Genomic DNA, 20,202 nt, shown 5'->3' on the forward strand with positions numbered 1-20,202 from the left:
GCGCGGGCGGGGGGAGTGGAGGGCAGTGGCCCGGGCGGGGGGAAGGTCCCGGCGCGGAGACTTGGAGGAGGTGTTGAAGTGTCGCCTTGAAAGGTTTGCGGGACGGGCCGGAGCTTCCTCCTTCTCCCCCCCCGGGGCCGGCCGGGCGCCGCGACAGGAACGGGCGTGGGGTCCCGCTGAGGCCGGGTTTCCGGGCGGTCTCGGCTCGTCTCGTCTCTGCGGTCCCGGGCTCAACCCCGCCGTCAGGCCGCGGGGCCTACTCGGGTCGGGATACTTGGCGGCGGCCGAGTAGGGGCAGTGGCAGTTTACACGGCTGCTGCTCCCCGCTGCCAGGTTTCCAAGCCCACCCGGGCCAGATCAAGCCCAGGCTGCTGCGGCAGGGGTGGGTTGGGGCCAAGCTGCTACTGTGCAGCCACATCGGGGCGGCCTGGGCCCAGGATGCTGCCCCGTGGCTGCATCGGCCTCTTGTGACACCTGCATGCCAGGTCAGATCTGGCCCAGGGAGGGTGCTGGCACTTCCTAGCCGGCCCATGGAGCAAAAAGTTTGCGTGCGGTTGGTTCCGAGCAGCGGTTCTCAGTCTTGTTGGAGTCGGGGCAGCCCTTGGAAGCCGTCAGCTTTTGGCCTTTGCTTGTTCTTTGGCCATGCAAAAATACTAGAGCAATTCTGTTGCAAAGAAGTAAGACCACAACAGGGCTGAGTGTTTTGGATATTGTGGATTCCTCTCTGAGGTCTCTGAGTCTGTTGTGAACCATGTGCGAGGTGTAAGAAAACCTACAGTGCTGATGTTGCGCGGCACCCTTAAAAGAATTGACTGGCACCACAGGCCTGACTGAAACTCTCTGGTCTTGCCAGCGCTTTCAGTTGAAGACGCTGCCTTCAGTTGAATGCTCATGTAGGAATGTCTTCCTGACACCCACTCTTATGCCATTGTCCAGAATATTTTAAAATCTGATGGCTTCTTCACTATAGTTCATTTTGATCACAGCTGAGTTTATACATACTATGATTTTGAGCATATTTGGGATGTCATTCTTTTATCTGATTTAATTTAGTGTCAATTGCAAAGGCTTAATTGTTTTACTTCCCGTTTATAAAGTGCTTTTCTCAGCAAGTACTACAGGCAGTCCTCGGACTTAAGACTCAATTGGTTCCTGAAAACTGCGTCTTAAGTCAAACTGTTGTAACCCAGAACCAATTTTTCCCATAGGAAACAATGTTATAAATGGGGGATTGGTTCCTGAACCAAGGCCCGATACCCTATTTTTCGCCAAAAATAACCCAGAATTTTTTTACTCAAATCAATGTTGTAAGTCGACGACTGCCTGTACTTTAAACAACTATTCAGTTTTTTGGAAATACGTTAAAGAGATTGTAGAAAGGTGGCAGCTTTGTGTTATTTGTAGGTACATTTTACACTTTTTAAATCTTTTCAACTCTAATTTAAAAATTTATTGACAGGTACTGAAAGTCAACAGTTACGCTACAGCCTTGCTGATTTTGCTACTACCTACGTAGCAGATTAAATAGGATCAAAGTTTTCCAAATGTCAACCACTGCAGGTTTCAGTAGAGAACCAAACTTTACTGCACACTGGATGTCCAAAACTTCTCGTGCAGGAGTTATACTACGTCCTAGTTTCCATGACTTGAAAACTAATAGAGCCAGTGAGTCATCTAGAACTGCAGACATCACGAGCTACTCATTTGAAACGCTGTATTTTTCAAACAGCAGTTGTTCTGTAAGTGAAGACTGCCTACATGAAGAAAACACCTTGGAATCTGACACCTTTCATGATCTTCTCCCAGGTACAACAGAAACAACTCTTCCTGCTCATTTGGGAGAAGAAAAACAAATATTAGCATTCAAAGATGCTTCAGCACAGCAAGAAACTGAGTTTATATATGACAAGGCGGATGATTGGAGTGAAGAAGATAACAGTGACCCGCTTTTACAAAAGCTTGAGCAGGTAAAAAGGAAAGAAAACATAATCTTGACATGTATTTATTAGATTTTTTTGTTTCTAATCTTCTGTCAGTTTCTAGATGACTGTAGCTGCCTGGGACAAAGATCTTGCTTGACTTCAGAAGAATGCTAATTTGAAGAAGAATTTCCAAGCTATGTTAATACTTTTCCCCTCATGCTACTCTGTGTTGGGAGCCTAATCCTACTTCAAATGCTTTCAACAGGAGTGGGATCAAATTCTGAAACACTGTTAGTTCTTAGTTCTGGAGCATCATGGTGTGCTTCTATATGAAATCAAAAAAGTTCCACTTAGACATTATCATGGTTTCATGTTAATATCATTTTCAAAACCCATGACCCTTAGGATTGAAATGTATAGCTGAGTACGTAACCAGTTTCTGATAATATTAAAAACTTAAACTATGCATACAGCTATATATAGTATTTTACTAGAGAGGAGGAAAATGTGAATGGAAGCTTAATATTAATGTGCTGTAAAATGCTGAGTCTGCAGTAGCTGTGAAGGGATTAGTGCTGTCAGTTTTATGTGAAATATTTGCTACTTTAATTATTCAGAAGTTATTGTTCATGAAGAAAGGAAAGTATAGCTTTTAGCAATTACTTGACTTTCTATTTGGTAGTAGTTCTAATTTATGTAACTTATAGTCTACCGAAGGAGTCATTTAGAAATTTAAAGAAAGCAAAGGCTTATTTATGTTAGAACTCCAGAGTCAAGTGTCACTAATAAGCTTACACACTTTTTTTTTTTCTCCCAGAAGGTATATTTTGTATAAAAAGTATATTTTCCCAGTAGGATCAACAATGTGAAGCAGTTATTTTTCTGATATTGATATTTAATGAGGAGTTCTAAGAGGTTAAAGTATACCTGGTATCTTTTAGAAAATATTGACATCCTGTCTTGGAGCAGTTCCATTTTTTTGTATGTATTTGTTTGCTGCTCAAGCATATGCTGTAACTTACTTTGCAAGTTACCCCTTTGCGGTTAGTAGCGTTTAGTACTACTATTCAGTGTAAGGGTGAAAATTACACTGTGACCAAGGCCAATTGTTCAGTTTTTCTGTACTAGCTGTCATGCCTTCTAGGGGCTTTATGGTTTTTTGATGCTACTTATTTCCTTCTTGATTGTTAACAGCAGTTTCCATTGAAGCCGAGGTGTCATGAATGTGGTATGAGTTCAACTGGGAAATGAACAAGACAAAGAACTTCTAAGTAATGAGGATCCTGTTTTAATTTGGCATTTAAAGTTGTAATAAAAGTATGGGAGAATAAGAGTAAGCAATTGTTTAACTTGATTTTTTTAAAAGTTTTTTTTCAAAATTAGTCTTCAACATTTTGTGTTTTTATTTACAAATTGGTCAATTAAAGGCTAGTAGAGCTAGTACAGGATTGGCCCTGGTAGAAATAGCTTCATTATAGTATGTGAGAGGTGTGAATACATAGAATAAAAATGCATAGGGCAACTGGACTTTTTTTAGATTGTGTTTAAATTGCAGTTGTTCTATTATAGTTGTGTTTTATGACAGTGCTGCTTTCATGTCAGTTACTCCAGTGTATGTTTATTTAAACTTGCCTTCAAATGCATTTACTTTTGTTTTTGAAAAGCTAAAGGAATTTCAACAGCAGAAACAAGAACAGTTGAAGAGGCAGCAGATGGAACAACTTCAAAGGCTTATGGAAGAGCAACAAAAACTACTTACTCTGGTATCTGGCCAACAAGCAACTCCTTGTAAGTACAGACATGAGCCATAAAACATGCCTTAAAATAAACTATAATTTACAATTTTTAATATTAGATTTAATTTTAAATCATTGTTTAACTTTCACATTATGCTAGCATCCAAAGACATATTCAGGGTTAATTATTTTTTTGTGTTTGGTGCATTTCAGACACAGTATGATGGAAGCTTGTCTTGAATATTTTTCTGTCTAATAGGAAAAACAGCTGTATTAAGCAAAATATGAACTAGTATGAAATAAACTTTTTCCTTTCCACCTCCATCTCTTCTCTGAACAGCTGTCTCTGAAAACTTGGTGTGTCATCATTGACACAAACTGTCTTCCCTGCTCATTCCCTCTCTTCCCATTTGCCCATCCCACAAGAATAGCTCCAGACTCAACCCTGATGCGAATAAAAAAGCCTGTCACACAGAATAGTCAAATATGTTTTAAGGGCATGTTGTTGATTGGGCCTCTAGAGAGAGGATCCACATGGGCAATCCCTAAGTTCAATAATAATACAACGGAAATAAACTCTTATTAAGATTTCTTTCTTTTCTTCTTTACCAGTAGAAGATCAGAGCCAAAGATATGGACATCCAGTTAGTTCAACCTCTGCAACCCACTTGCTATCAGTTAAGTATCAGAATCATAGTGGACACATTCCTCGTCACCTGGGTGATTTTTCTAGTGAACTACAAAAGTTAAACAACAAGGAGTGCATCTTATCTTCGAAGAGCCATTTCTCTGCAAACTCTGTCTCTGAGAAACAACACATACAGGCATCTTTGAAACCACAAAGCAATCTGAAGAACAGTGAGGAAGACAAAAAAAACACTGGTTAGTCAAATCTCTGAAAGACATATCTTTTGAGAGATTCTGTAGGTTTTACACAGTTATTGATTTGTTTTTGTTTTGTATGTACAGCAGTGATTCTTAACCAGGGTGTTGCAACACACTGGGGTGCCATATTGGTTTTCTGCAAGATGGAGTTAAGCTTTCACTAAGTTAGAAAAGTTCTAGCAGGCAAGATCCTTTTTAGGGTGCCACACAATATTAGTACTGTTAGGTGCACAAACACCCATGTATAATTCACAAGATAAACCCAGAAATTTCAAAGAGGAATCCATAGTGTCAAAAATATTCTGACCTGTTGTGGTCTTTCTGAATTTTTTGCATCAGAAGAATTGCTCTCTTGTTTCTTGACTACAAAATAATAAGTGAAAGCCAATAGCTGGCATGGTCTCAGGGATATTTTGAGTCTAACGAGGAGTGTCTTGAATCCGAAAAGGTTGAGATCTATTGATTTACAGGAAATTTGTCTTTGAAGTGTTGATTACGCTTTAGTTGCCTTTAACTATGCACCATGTTCGCTGCTCGTGGCCTCTTATTACTTCTGTTGAAGTTGCTAGTTATTTTTTAAAGTTGATGAGAGCAAAATCAAACTCTTTATTTATGTTAAAAGCTCTTGATGTGGTACTATGCTGTTTATAATTTTTAGCAATAAACCACAGGAAAACATAACATCACTGCTAATATAGTTGGTAGATGACAGACTGCGGGAATGGTATATAATAAAGATGATGTCACTGATACAGACTGACCTGGATAACTTGGCATGTGAAAACAGTATGCATATTAAATAGTCAGATGTAAAGTCATACAGAAGTCTAGGAACAAGGCCATAGTCACAGTTACTCTGAAAAAAAAAGTTAAAGGCTCTGATATGCAAAATATGACAGTGGTTAATTTCATCTGAGTGTTTGTTGTTTATGATTTTGAAGTGTAAGCCGATTAGTGCTTTCAGGTTAGAAAGTAACATTTTCTTATCATTTCTTAGGAAAAAGCATTTGGTGTCTAGATAAAAAGATGGGAGAATCAGCAGAAGGTAAAGACTGTAATGCTGATGGGTTAAATTCAGAAAATACAGATTTCTCTAAAGGTCCCAATGGAAGAAAATGCTTGCAAATGACTAACACAGAAGAAAGGTATATCTAATTGTTTGCATAATGACATGGTTGTAAAGTAAATCTCTTGAACAAATTCTGAGATCTGATTGAAAGGCACTTAACACGCTTATTTAATACTCTCTAACCATTTTGTTAGCCGTTGTAGAAGCATAGAGTAAGATGCTCAAAATGGTTACCACCTGATGGCAGCTGTATTGGATATTGGATCTGTATCAGCCAACATGCCTCTTTAAATATCGGCTATCAGTATCAGCCCCCAACATCCCTGTTGGTGCACCTCTACACTTTACCTGCCTGATTGTTATGGAATGACAGTGTTCTGCAGACTTTATTCAGAAGTGAGATTTAAGGAATGATAGGAATGACATACTATGCTTTTTTTTGGTTGACAAGAAAGAAAGGATCAAGGTGCTTGTGGGAGACACTAAGCAAGGAAGGGTAAAGACAAGCATTGCCTGATAAGGTAGAAGGTGAAAATAATTTATGAATACACTTGAAAATAAGGACAAGAAATTTTTATGATAGTAGGAGTGATAGTGAGAAGTGAGAGAAATGACTTTAGCAGCAGCATTTTCAATTGACTTGAGAGCGTAATGTTGAGAAACTAAGAAATAATTTGATTTTCATGAAAGCTTATGGGCGTAGTCAGTGAGAGGGTCTAATCTTTGAACAAAGTAGCCATAAGATTTGGCCATGCCCTTTATAGTTAAGTAATACATTTTGAGAACAGTCAGTGAAAGATTGAAGTTAAACTATTTACTTTTGTCACTAGATATCTGACTGATTAAAAGATGTTATAATTTCTTACCTACTGATATAATAGGATTTTAGATATCATGTGATTTTTTTTTTTTTAACCCTTTAATTGAATTGCCTCTCAAAGATTTAACTTTTAACATTGCATTTTGAATCTTTAAATTATACTAGGCCTATTAAGGCCGGGATTCAAGACAGGAAACAGACATTTGAAGAATTCCTGGAAGAACAGATACAACTGGAAGAACAACGCCTGAAGAAAAAAGAACAGCTACAGGTTAATTGTTAATTGCAATTGTTAATTGTTAAGTGCAATTGTGGCTTTATATGTTTCTTCAAAATTTACTAGATGTTTACAAACAATGAAAAGCTTAGTATTCTATTGTTTGTATTCATGCAGTTTTTAAGCTCTTAACATTCTGATTTATCTTAAACGTTTCATGTATTTCTTTATATTAGCATGTGTTGCTTTGATGTCTTTAAGTAAGTAAATTGAATTTTAACAATTTTTTTTTGATATTTAGGAAGCAGAGAAATTGATTTCTCAGAAGCAAGTAACAAAACGGACCTTCCTAAAAAGAGGAGAAGGCTTATCTAGGTTCACTAATATCAGATCTAAAATAACTAAGTATAAAGAAGGGAAAGCAATGTTTCAGCAAAGTACTTCAGAGGACAGAAATATTGCTAAAGCAGAGATACCCCATATACAGAGGAAAACTGTGACTTTGAGCAAAGAACTGGTTTCTGAGAACTCTGTTATTCCGTCCAAAAGGTATAATCAAACTATTAAGACAAAGAATGGTCCTGCTGGGCAAGAAAGGCAGACCATGGTACTCAAGAATCATAATGGGAAGACTATTTTGCCATCAAAAGTAGCAGTCCGGACTGAGAAGAATCTAGATGAGCAGTTTAAAGAATCTTGCAGATCAGAAATCAACAATAAATTAGAAAATAAAGAAAACATAATGGAGTTTGCAAAATCTATTGAAATTGGCAGCAAGTACAGAAGAAATTTACCACATATAGAAAAGTATCAGGTGCCTATAGAGTCGACCAAAACAGCCTTCCTTTCCCAATGTTCTACAGGTTGCCCTGCAAAAGACCTAGAACTTCGTTTAGAGCTTTCATCCCAGAGTAAGTTGGAAAACTGGGAAAAAGAAAAGGAGAAAGAGAACATGGAATTGGATGAATTTTTGTTTCTAGAACAGGCTGCTGATGAAATATCTTTCTCAAGTAATTCTTCGTTTGTACAGAGGATCTTGGAACAAGATCAACAACTTTTAAAAGGCCGTAGAATGTCTTCTACTCCTATCAAAACAACACAGCAGCAGATGAATACATTGGTTATCACAGCTATAAATAACAAAAATAAAGTGGACAATATCTCACAGGAAAATAAAAATGACAGAGCAGTTGCATACACAGTTTCAGATTTGGGGACATCTATTGGATTGAAGGATCATCCTAAGAAAACAGATAATAAAATATTTCAGATTTCTTCCACTGTAGCAATTCCAAATTTACAAAACGCTGAATGGAATATAAATGAAACTAAGGGTGACGAAAGCAATGATTTTATGACGGAGTCTGAAGAAGAACTTGAGACCACCTTGACATGTTCAAATGAAAATGATAAAAAGTTCCTTTTGGGTAGTAGAGAAGACAATCCAGAATTCTGTGATAGAGGACCTGTCAAAGATACCAGCAAAGAAAGCAAAAGTGGAGATGCTGATCTTGATTTATCGGATAAAGACTATAACAGCGATGAATCCATTGGGGTAGCAAACCAAAGTAGAAGTAAAGTTTCTGGCTCTCAAAGAAGCTCGTCTTCTATATATAGAAATAATATTGAGTTTGATGATGAGAGAACATGGAGTGATCTGGAGGAAAATGTGATTCAGCTTGAAGTTCCTAAAAATGGTAGTATTAAAATACCTCTCCAAAGTAATTCTTCGAATATGAGTGAAGTGTGTATCCCAGACAAAGCATTAAAAAGAAAGGTTGCTTCAATAAAGAGAGGAGATGATCTCCCCAAAGAGAGGGTGACAGACAATAATACAAATATCCCTCCCACATCAGATCTGATGATGAAACTTTTTCCTTCACTGAAACCTAAGCAGAAGGCTGAGTCTTATTCAAAACAAGAAAACAAATCAAATGCAGAGCAGGAGGAATCAGGAGGTAAGAGAGAATGACAGGCTGAGCACTAGATGTTAGAATATTGCAGTCATAAAATATGCAAGGAAACAAATGGGAAAAACCCCATTGGCATTGATTTACAGTTGTTGTTAATTTGATCATCATCGACCTTGTGAGAATGAACTTGGTTTGTGCTGTTATGACCTGCTGCTGATATTGTAGCATTTCAGCATAGAGTAGTAGGGGGAAAACTGTATGTGGTTAGACTGGGGCTTCGCAGAATTATTCTAGTGCCTTCTAACAGAGCAAAAATACAGTCTTTTGCCCCCCAGACAGCCTGCGGTCTAAGCAGAAGAGACTACAGATGGGTACAGGCAGAGAAGCATGAGGAACAGTAGAAAAAAGACACTACAAACTTTTTTGCCTTGTTTATATACTTCAAGCACATTGTTTGTAGGTGTTATTAATCAAAGTTACTGAAAAGAGTTCATACCTGATATCTATATTTACCAATTCTCAACCCATACAAAGCTTGTTTTTCCCCCCCTCCTCCCACTGTCTAAAATTCTCATCTTGTGCTAGTTGGCCACAACTATAATCTTTTTCCTTAGAATGTAATGCTAGATTCTTAAAAAGAAATACAGTAGGTGCTTTATAGCTTTGCAGGATTCTCAGTGCCATGTAAAGTGCTAAGGCTTCCCTGGTACAGTGCAGAGGGAGAGTTGGACATCTAAAACAAAGATGCAAAACTGTACTGGAGCTCTTTTATGCATGCCACGGGAAATGATGAGGGGAGGGGTGAGTCTTGAACCCTGAGCAGGACTTCTTCCTTGGCAGCGGTCATGGGTTTAGCAAGGAGGGAAAATAATAATGGGTATAGATACCTAATTTGGGGTTGTAGGAAATAGTATCTTTGTGCTATAGATTTATAACCCTGAATCTTTTCCTGGACTTGAGTGTCTAAGCCAGCTATTCTTACTGATTTAACTATGTTATATCAAGCAATCATACTGTTATTACCAAAAATTAAAAATATTACAAAATAAATGTAACCTTTATGTTATAACCACAGCATGGACGTATGACATACCATTACTTCTCTGCTTGCTGTCTTGTCCGGGATCTAAGCTTGCAACTTTTGTTGCTGTTGTGAAAGCATCTAGTGTTCTGACTGGTAATTCAACCAATGTAGGGAGATGCTGAGTGATAATGTAAATGTTAACTAACTGTTTCATTTGCAGAGTTGAACAGTTTACTCTGAGTAACATCAAACTTTGCCACAGGTAAGTGACATTTGAGAGATTCTGCCATTTGTTTGGTTTTTCCTTCTATCAAAGAGCCAAACCCAGGAAACCAAACAGAGCCTCTGGGCATTTGTGAGCCTGAGCTCAAGGAATCCAGAGAATATGCACAATTTACTTTCACTTCAGTGACTCAAATGGATACGGTTTGGATAGGTAGGGGTAAGGGATAGGCATCCCCAGTTTGATCTCTATGAACAGTACTATAGTTGCTCCCATCACAATTTCAATCCAAGAGTATATCTGCTTGAAAAAAGAAAACATTTTCATATTTGGATTAATATTCCTTGCATACTTTCTTCTGCCAGAATAATATATTGAATATCTGAAATGTTTGAATGAGATGCACAGATTATTTTGATATTCAGTGACTTGTGTTTCATCTTCTGTAATATATGAAGACTTTAAAGTAAAAACAGGTGATGAAACATTACTAACATGACAAGTTGGTATACACCTTAATACTTTAAATTAATGTTTCTTTAATAGCTGTCTGCCTGTTTCTTTATAGGAGATGCTGCTCGATCTCAGCTTTTGAGAGAGAAGCTTGTTGAGTTGGAGACAGAAATTGAAAGATTCAGAGCTGAAAATGCATCTCTAACAAAACTCCGGCAAGAGCGAGAATGTTCCTTAGAAAACCTTAGGTAATTTCTCAGTACAGATATCTCAGTGTGTTTCATTTCTGTCGTAAAAACATTCCCATAATTGTTTAAAATCAATGTGTGTTACAGGTAATTCTAGCTTGAAAATTGACTCAAGAATTTGGTAGAAATTCTAACAGGACTTCCTAGGTATTGGAATGCCAGAAAAGGGACAGAGGACAGATCAATCTGGATGGGCTTAGCATATATACTCCTTTCATTTAGCATCTGCTCTATGCCACTGACCTATGGGATACTGGGCTACGTGGGCCTGTAGTCTGAACCAGTGTAGCATTTCTTGTATAGAAGTCAGCACCCTTGTGCATCTAACTATGGTTTATTGAAAATTAACTGGCAGGGACTGGGGGTTGGGGGGAATGTTCTCATGAGAGGTGGCAGGGACTGGGTCATAAAAAATAAAATTAGTAAAGCACTGAAACAGCTTACCCAGCAAGTAACCTGTGGAATCTCCATCTTTAGAGGTCTTTAAGACCTAATTAGCCAAAGCCTTGACTGGGATCATCTAATTGGGGATGGCCCTGCTTTCAGCAGGGGGTTGGACTAGATGATCGAGGTCCCTTTCAGAATATAGCATAGTGGAAATGTACAAAATAAACCGCCACCAATTTCTTGGACTACAACGAAGAAAGTAAAACTTGACTATTATTCGGACTTCAGTTGCTACCTTAGTAAATTATTGATGTTTTTGAGGTGACAGTCTTAAACAGTGGTGCCCAACCTTTTTGGCAGGTCAGTGCCTGAGCTGGCATGGCAGGCACCTTCTGGCTATGCAAAGTGGGGGGCAGGGGGGCTGGCCAGCCCCAATGTAGGCCCTCCAGGGAAAGAAACAACCCAGCCCTGTGGAGAGGGAAGGGGGTGTAGCTTGGCCCTGCAGGAGCAGGGGTGTGTGGCCCAGCCATGAGTGGGGAAGGTGGCCTAGCCAAGCCCAACCTGGCCCTGCAGAGAGGGAAGGGGGCTTTTCTGGCCCTCCCAGGCAGGGGCAGTAAGGGGGCTTGGCTAGGCTCCCTGTGGGGAAAGGGGCATGGCCAAGTGGGGAGGGAAGAGGTTGCAGCCTGGCCTGGCCTGGCCCTAGCTGGCTGTGTGGGGCTTGGGGTTTGGGAATCTGGCAGTAGAGGGGGTGGCTGTATTGACCACCTCTCCCCTGCCACACAATTTCCTGGCACTGGCTGTTTGATTGCATATTAATTCCTGGAAAAATCTTGCTGGATATTCACAGACCTCTACTGGTGTAGAGTTGGGGACTGGAGGAATGCAAGGACAATACATTATGTTGAACTACTGTAGAAATATAAATCTGGATATTAGCTGAAGAGGTCTAGTCCAGCCTCTAGTACTGAGGCAGAATCAAAAGGCTTTGCATGCTTCCAGGGTCCCGTGCACTGTCTCCGCCATCTGGGACCACCACAGGTGGCTTACCCCTGGGGCAGTGCAGGAGGGCGGCTGGGTGTGCTGGTGGCTGAAGAAGGTGGTAGGGACAGTGCCTGGGGCGCTGGAAGCCTGAGCTTGGCAGACTTCCGGTGCCTCATGTACCATCCCCACCGCTTTCTCCAGCCACCAGCACATCAGCTCCCCGCCTACCTCTTTTCCACACTACCCCAGGGTCAAGCCAGGTTGTTCCTGGGCAGTCCCAGGCAGTGGAAAGATGGCAGGGAGAGTGCATAGGGCACGGGAAGCCCCAGTGTGTGTGTGGGGTGGGGGGAGCAGTGCGGGGTCTGCTTCCCCACTGCAGAGCCTGCCTGTGGCCAGGGGGCGAACTGCCTGCAGCATCTGAGCTGCGAGGGTATTTTCCTGTGTGGCAGTGGTGTCCCCTGGGACCACTCAGGTACGGTGCTAGCAGGCCGGGTGGCGGCTCAGAGCAGTACAGGGCCCACTGGCAGCTTGCCCCCAGCCATGGGCAGGCTTTGTTAGAGGAAAAAAAGAGATTGGGCCCCCTCGCTGTAACAGTGATGGAGCCCCTAAATTGAAATAGTGGGTTTTTAATTGTGACCCACCAATTAAAAACCCACCATTTCAATTTAGGGAGAACTAAACCCCCATCACGTGTACAAGTGGCCCTATTTTGTTCTCAGGTAAAACACTGGTAAAATACTGAGGAAATTCTTGTGAGTGGGAGCATCAATAATAGCAGTCAGAAATTCATTCTCACTGAATGTGTAATATGTGTATTACATAAGTATTTACAGAGAGGAATTTTCCTGGGGGGTAGCAGACATGGTTTTGAATGAATGTGATACCAGTTTTTAAAATCTGGGGGGTTTTATTAGAAAATAAAAGCTTGCTGGTGGCTTGTTCTAGAACAAATGGCTGCAATGTGTTATTTCAGGAAAGAAATTGCGGACTTTGAGCAGCAGAAAACAAAAGAATTGGCCCGATTAGAAGAATTTAAGAAAGAGGAAATGAGAAAACTGCAGAAAGATCGTAAAGTTTTTGAGAAATATGCTACAGCAGCTAGAGCCATCCCAGATAAAAAAGAACGTGATGAAATTCAGGTATGAAAATATAATGATTAGTTTTCAATGTGAAAATCACAAATAGTATAACTGAAGAAGCTTCTGTCCATTAGTAATTCTCACATGAGACATTTTAGACTTTTTGAGTGTTTTGTATTCAGAAATCAAAAAGACTTGAAGAATAAATAGCCTTTTTCTGTCAGGTTGTTCCACACCCTTTTTTACATGGAAGCAATAAAGAAGAATATGACTGCAAGTAATTGGTTTCGACAGAACATTACTATAGTAAATGCATGTTTACAAATCTACAATAATTATAGTGAACTGAATGCCAAATGAAACCTAATTCAAGTGTCATTTTGTTGGTAGCTGTGCTTAATATGGGACAACTGTTTCTTAACAGATGTTAGTTGTCATGCGTCTTATGTACAGACATCCCTTCTTCTGTTAAGTTCACTTTTATCACTTTGAACTAAATAAAAAAAGTTGTCAAAGATGCACAGCCTAAATAGATCAGATCAATCTAAATAGATCAGAATAAAAAAGCTAGTATATATTTACTTAAATTTTAAATTTATGACTTTTGGTGAGCTTGTTTGGGAGGGGAAAGTAAACAGCTGCTTTTTATTTCATTTTCATACTTTAATTTTCAGGCAGTTAAAAAAATTATTTCACTCATTGGTCTGTAACTATGAATAACTGTGTGATGGGTAGGGAAGCAGGATGGACTTTTTCTGGCAGTATATATAGCACTAGACATATAACAGATTTTATTTTTTTGGCTTGCAGTAGCTCCAAATATCATGTAGTCTGAATGGCATTTGTCAACCCATCTGGCCAGCTAAGGCTGTATGTGCTAGCTTCATTTTATATCCCTGTTTGAAAAAAAAGTCCAGGAATACAATCTTTAACATGATGAAGAAAGTCCCTTTTCCCTCATCTCTTTCTCTGCGACTTGTCTGTGCTTCATGTCCTGAAGTATAGACTTTGCAGTTGAGCCAGAAGCTGTCTGAAGTCGCCTATCTCATCTTGGGCTGGTAGGAAGTGAGAGAGCCCTAAAGAAACTGGTGTAAGTTATGCCAGGCTACATAGAACATTTGCAATTGCATGCCACAGCCCCACCCTCCTTATGTCCTTTATGCCAGAACCTGTTCAGGGGTTGTCCTAAGCTACTTTCATGTATCTTACTCAGTGTCTTTGCCAGTATAACTTTCTTGCTTGCCAGGGCTCTTTACACTGCTCTGACCTTTCTGCTAGCATAAGGGGAGCTGGTTGAATAGTCGAGATCTTCTTGTGATTGGGGAAGTGATAAATCAATTCCAATTATGAGGTGAATAACTCCTGCATTTGGAGGAAAGCCCCACTTAATTTCTAGCCTTCAGCCATTCGTACAAGGCAATTCCCTTTCCTTGAGCCACTGTTCCCTGTGATTGTATCACTGATAAAAGATTTCTATTTTCTCTAGTTATGCATTTTAATATAGAAAAAATGCCTGGCCTGTATCCTGAACTACAGCTAATGCTTATTTATTATTAAGGCTTTAAAGCAGCAGATTGCAGACTTGCAGGAAGACTTAAAACGGAGGGAAGCAAAATGGTCAAGCACTCGGGGTCGTCTTAGAAACCAGATCGAAGCTTTAACAAAGGAGAATGCAGAACTAAAGGAAGAGATCAGAATTATGGAAAGGTTTCGTTTAGAAGCCTGGAAGAAAGAGTCAGCTACTGAAAGCAAAAGGAAAGCTGAAAGCTATGGGATAAGATTGAAAAGAGAAGAGTCTATGGTAAATTAAACTTTTTTTGAGGTACCATATTTACCTGAATCCAAGATGACACTCCCCCCAATTTAAAAAAAAAACCGTAAGATATTTTAAATGCATTTGTATAAGTGTATTGAGTTTTGGCTCTTTGTTGTACAGTTTGTCCCTTCTGTTCCAAGCTGAAGCTTTCATTTAATTTGAGCTTGTACTCGTCTTGCAATTTTGCTGCTTTTTTTTTTTTTTTTTTATCTCTGTCAATCTGAATCTTTGCTCTGGGCAGCTACTGGGATGATCACTTGTAACTGATGTAAATGCTTTGCATCTCCAATATGAGCTTGTGCAATCAATCAGTTTGCCACTTTTCTCTTTTGGTTTAGGCTGTTACTGTAGTTTAGATCTTAAGGATTGACTCTACGCTACTTGCTGCTCCAAGATGGAATTCTGGAATTGTGGATAATGAGGAATTGGGCAGAGGAGGAGCTCCAAAATCTAGCATTACCCCATTCTTCCCTCCAGCATTCATTTCAAAATGTATAATGAACAACAGTGTCTATAGTACAGTATTATGGTAGCTGATCTGGGGTCCTGTTACTTTATTTGTATTATGTTGTTGCATAAACCTTTTTTGGAATAGTAACTACGCTTTCTTTAACATGCTTTCAGTGTCCGCCAATAGGACTCCAGAAATGTCAGATTCTGTCTCCAGTTCCTCCAGTAGAAAAGTGCGGCAAGATGAGCAGAAAAAGTTATTCTCCAGCCAAAGGTATAAATGTTTATTTAGTGGGAAAATCCTCTTTCTTTTAAATGAAAGATGTGCATGGTTTGGGTTTGGTCTGCCTGTGAGGTCTTCTCTTCCCCAGGCCATGCCTTCTCTCTCTCTCTCTATGAAAGGACCGCGTGGGGAGGAAGCAGGGGTGCATGTGCATGTGGGAGGGTAGTTGACAGGTTATTCTGTGTATTCTCATTTATTTTGAGATCATAGGCTGGAGTGCTTACCAGATTCAGACTGAAAAAGACTTCTGTCCAATAGGATCTATAGGGTGTAGACATTTGGAGCTATTTCAAGAGGCACTTCTGCTCCAAGCTGCAGTACCTGTTACATTCCTAAATTTGATGCCAAATTCACAATTTTTACAACCTGTATTTGCGTAGGAAAGCCTTCTAGAAGACCTAAATCAGCACTTGGGAGTGATTTGAATAATGGTGACAAGACAATGCTGACCTTGGAAGATTCCTCTAGGACTTTTACAATAGTAAGTCCTGTGCCAGAATGCTGTCTATCCTGATTGGATTTAGAAGAGCAGAATAATAGTTATCTATAGTGCACAAATGAGGAGACTGAAAAGTGAATTGTGAAGTTATTGGTTGAATGTTCTAGTGCACTTACGTTAAGAGCTACAATACTAAACTCCCTTTTATGGCAAAGCAATACAGCAAGTTACTTTTACCCCACCACCCATTTCTTGTAATTCTGTTTTTGGTTGTGAGGAAGGAAAGGAGTTAAACATTTTGTGGAGCTATAGAGTTAGAGTCCATCTTTACATTTGATCCACTGTATGGATCACTGCTAGGATTTAAGAAATTTCGCTAGTGGTTTCATACGTTGGAACTGATGATTGAAATTAGGCATCAAATTTAAAATTCTCCGTGCTGAGCTCCACTTAACCAGTCTGGGTGAAAGCATATTGCCAAAACTCAGTGAAGCTTGTATGTTATGATCACCTAAGCCATATCATATCTTTTCTTCAGGAACTTTATGAGCCCCAGTCTAAAGTTGACTCTTCTGGTCCCTCCTTGTTATCCTGAGCTGCCTACCCAAGGGTCAGCTGCTTAGAAAAAGACATTGGCTGTGATGGAAAAACTAGATTTATTTTTACCTGTACATTGAAAAAAGTGCCCAGAAATGTTTTATTTGGCAACTAGAGTAGTATTGTCATTTCAGGATGTGTCCCCTAATGGAACTTGTGAGTCATCAAAGTCAACAAGCAGTGAAGAAATACAGGGAGAAATTAACTATCCGGATGGAAAGGTAAGATCAGAACTCCTATTTTAAGAGTTTCTGAGGGTAGGCTTGACAGTTGGCATGAAAAGGGCCTCATTTGTTGGAGTGCTGTTGAGCTGCATTGCCTTTGTTCAATTTATAAATGGGGGTATTAGGTGAGATGAATACAGTCCTTTCCATTTGCGAGGCATCTAAAGTTGAAGATACATATCGATTAAAATCTGAATATGTACATCACTTTCATAAACAAAATGTTCCCTGAACAGTTCCAAATACATAAGGGACACTTTTTTTTCTTTTGGGAGTTCAGTTGAAAATCACCCAAACCAACACACAAGGAAACTGAACATATGCTCTCCATGTGATTAAATGTACTTTACTTTCAATCTGGTGCTTGAAATAAAACACTGCTTTGGGTCAGATGCAGCTGTTATTAAAGTGGGTGCAGTTAAGGGAACTAAAATTTCCTTGCTTATGGAAGGAACAAGTTTGACAAGAATTTGAGATATACTGTCTGTGATCCTGGCTGAATATTAGTAAAAACCCATCCTTATATATTGCTTTCTAGTCCACAAGAATGGTCCCTCCACCAGTAATTTACTATGATCGCTGACCTAAAATTATAGGAGAGAGTTGTATGGAAACTGAGGGGTGGATGAGAACCAGCGAAACTAAACAAACATTGATTCTCAAAGGTTAAGAACTTAGGTACAGAAATAAGGGATATATTCTCTTACTGTTTTGCTTAAAACTTCATAGGGCTGAGATGCCCAAATTAACTTAATCAGAAACTGCTGTTGAAAACTTGGTTAATACATCAGTCAGGTATGAACATTTGATTGAATTACCTGCTTTTATGTAACTTATCTTTTAGGTTGAAAAGATTTTAAAAAATGGCTGCCACCTTATATTTTTCCCTAATGGCACACAGAAAGAAGTTAGTTCTGATGGAAAGACTATAACTGTAACTTTTTTTAATGGAGATGTGAAACAAGTTATGCCAGATCAAACTGTGGTATGTATCCAGTAATATATTTTACCCTTCAGTTATATGGTTTGACATTCTTATAAAGAATCTTAACCTTTTCCCCACAGATTTATTATTATGCGGATGCCAAGACAACTCACACTACCTATCCTGATGGCCTAGAGGTCTTACATTTTTCAAATGGACAAATAGGTAAAGCCTGGGAAGTATTTATTTTATACTTTATCAACTCTTCTATTTTTTAAAAAACAAGATATTCCTGTTACATTTCAGAAAAGCACTACCCTGATGGAAGGAAGGAAATTACATTCCCAGATCAAACTATTAAGAACTTACTTACAGATGGGCAAGAGGAAAGCATTTTTCCAAATGGTACTATTGTTCGTGTTCTAAGGTAAGCTTTTTTTCTATTAAAAAAAAAAAAAAAATGAAAACATGCTCCTAACCCTTGTTGGTTGCCAAAATTCTCTCAAGAGCTAAGTAAGGCTTTGAAAATATAAGGAGTCTTTCATTAGTATGTGTTATCTTGCAAATGGATCTACAAAGTGCAATAGTGAGAGACTCCTTAGATTTTTAAAACCTTGTTAAACTCTTTAAAAAATTTTGGGAAGCATTACTTTAAATGATTTGTTATAAAAAGGAAACATGGTGTTTGACAGTAAGTTGTATTTAGATACACTCACTGTAAAAATAAAATACTCAATGTTAATGAATACTCCTTGTCTGAATACGGTGTACTAATTTAGGCCTCAATCAGGAAAGTGCTTTTAGCTCATGCGTAAATGATTTTATGTGCCTCAACTAGAGTAGCATGTCATATTTTATATTGTAATTTAACTAAACCAGGGGTAGGCAACGTTTTTTGGCTGGAGTGCTGAAAAACACCACAATGCCTACCTCGGAAGGTGCCAGAGTGCTGGCACGGCAGAAAAACAAAATGAGGGCAAGGGGTACATGGCAGGATGTCCTGCTTGTGCCCCTTGCCTGCTACCCAAAGCCTCTGCCCCCCAGCCCTGCTGCCCCTGACCCCCAGCCCAGGCTCTGTGGCTGCCAGCAGCTACCCCGGCTCTGGGTAGCTGCTGGAGTCCAGGCTGCTCCGAGCAGGGCTTGCAGCTGCCTGCTGGGGGCAGCCTGGGATCCAGCACCAGCTCTGCACCAGCGTGATCAAGTGCATCTTGGAGTGGGCGGTGGGGGTGGGGCCTGAGGCAGTGCAGCACCCTCTTTCCCCTGCTCCTGGCATGGAGGTGATGAGCCTGGTGCAGCTGTTTGTAGCTGGCCCAGGTTCTGGCTGCAGTAGTGGGCTGGCTACAAACAGCTGTGCCGGGATCCCAGGCTGCTCCCAGCAGGAAGCTGGGACCTGCGAGCCCTGCTTGGAGCGGCCCGGGCTCTGTCACTTGCAGCAGCTTCCTGGAGCTGCCGTGTGCCATGCTCAGCATGCGTGCCAGGGGTGAACTAAGACTCAGCTCTCAAAACCTTCATGTTTCTGGTGATTGCTATTTCCTTGTATGCTAAGGATCTTTATGTTTGCCTGCTTTAGTAAGACTTCAACTTTTTTTTTAAAATTCAGTATATTTTTAGCAGTTTAAAACTGTCCAAATGTATTGATTAGCTAATGTGATATTTGTCTTAATAAGACATTTGCCTGCAACAAATACTGCATTTTTAACATTCTGATGTAAAGTTATCTATTTCCTGCAATCATCATCCTTCTTAGAAATTTCTGGATCTTTTGGACCCCTGTTACATTCCTACCTGAACTCATGTTGCTAGTTCTACATTCGTCTGTCAGTATACGGTGACCTTCATATATTTTATACCTGTGTGAACTTTTTAATACAGAGATGGAAGCAAAACTATAGAATTTAATAATGGTCAGAGAGAACTGCACACGCTGGAATTCAAGAGACGGGAATATCCAGATGGCACTGTCAAAACTGTGTATGCTGATGGCCGCCAGGAAACAAAATATGTCTGTGGGAGAATCAGAGTTAAGGACAAGGATGGCAATATAATAATGGACACAAAGTTATGACAAATATGAATCTAAGGAATTTTATTTATTTATGCAAACATAGCTGTAAGAACATAGAAGTGTGTGTTTCTGGAGAGAGAACCCTTCCCGCCCCCCTTGAGTTGCTTTATGTAAATATTGTTCATAGTTTGTTTATCTAAAATAAATTTATTTTGAAGTGGTGAAATGGCATGCTTGTCTTGATTGCTTTGACAAACTTCAGTCTACTTTTCAGATATTAAGTAGCCATTCTTAAACCCTCTTTCATGTAGTATCTACGACTTACATGTAGTTGAGAATTTACATTTTGTGGCTATAGGTAAGGACAAAAATGATTCCAAGCTTACACCAAAATGTTAAGGAAACCTTGGGAATCTGTTGCCATTGTCTAAAACTACAGCTAATATGTTTGGTACAAGGACTCCTGACTAACAATAAGCAAGCTGCATACACTGCTGCAAGACCAA

At 39.7% G+C, this 20,202-nt stretch overlaps 1 protein-coding gene across 1 annotated transcript; it reads left to right on the forward strand.

The window, feature by feature from the left end:
• Nucleotides 1-6: 6 nt before the first annotated feature.
• On the forward strand, nucleotides 7-19,916 carry CENPJ (centromere protein J). Its single transcript, XM_019530211.1, has 17 exons — nucleotides 7-93; nucleotides 1,460-1,967; nucleotides 3,587-3,711; nucleotides 4,257-4,540; nucleotides 5,541-5,688; nucleotides 6,598-6,703; nucleotides 6,951-8,607; nucleotides 10,378-10,510; nucleotides 12,852-13,017; nucleotides 14,516-14,758; nucleotides 15,398-15,497; nucleotides 15,887-15,987; nucleotides 16,677-16,763; nucleotides 17,611-17,751; nucleotides 17,832-17,916; nucleotides 17,998-18,118; nucleotides 19,564-19,916. Exons 2-17 carry the CDS (start codon nucleotides 1,545-1,547, stop codon nucleotides 19,754-19,756), a joined length of 4,113 nt encoding a protein of 1,370 aa, XP_019385756.1. The 5' UTR covers nucleotides 7-93; nucleotides 1,460-1,544; the 3' UTR covers nucleotides 19,757-19,916.
• Nucleotides 19,917-20,202: the final 286 nt, after the last annotated feature.

Source organism: Crocodylus porosus, unplaced genomic scaffold, assembly GCF_001723895.1.
Source record: "Crocodylus porosus isolate Cpor-Errol unplaced genomic scaffold, CroPor_comp1, whole genome shotgun sequence".
Taxonomy (NCBI): Eukaryota; Metazoa; Chordata; order Crocodylia; family Crocodylidae; genus Crocodylus; species Crocodylus porosus.

Coding starts and splice junctions, on each gene's coding strand:
- CENPJ (XM_019530211.1), top strand. CDS start 1,545: ATGTCAACCACTGCAGGTTTCAGTAGAGAACCAAACTTTACTGCACAC. Junction 15,498..15,886: donor AAGTTATTCTCCAGCCAAAG/GTATAAATGTTT, acceptor GTATTTGCGTAG/GAAAGCCTTCTAGAAGACCT. Junction 17,752..17,831: donor TTATGCCAGATCAAACTGTG/GTATGTATCCAG, acceptor TTTTCCCCACAG/ATTTATTATTATGCGGATGC.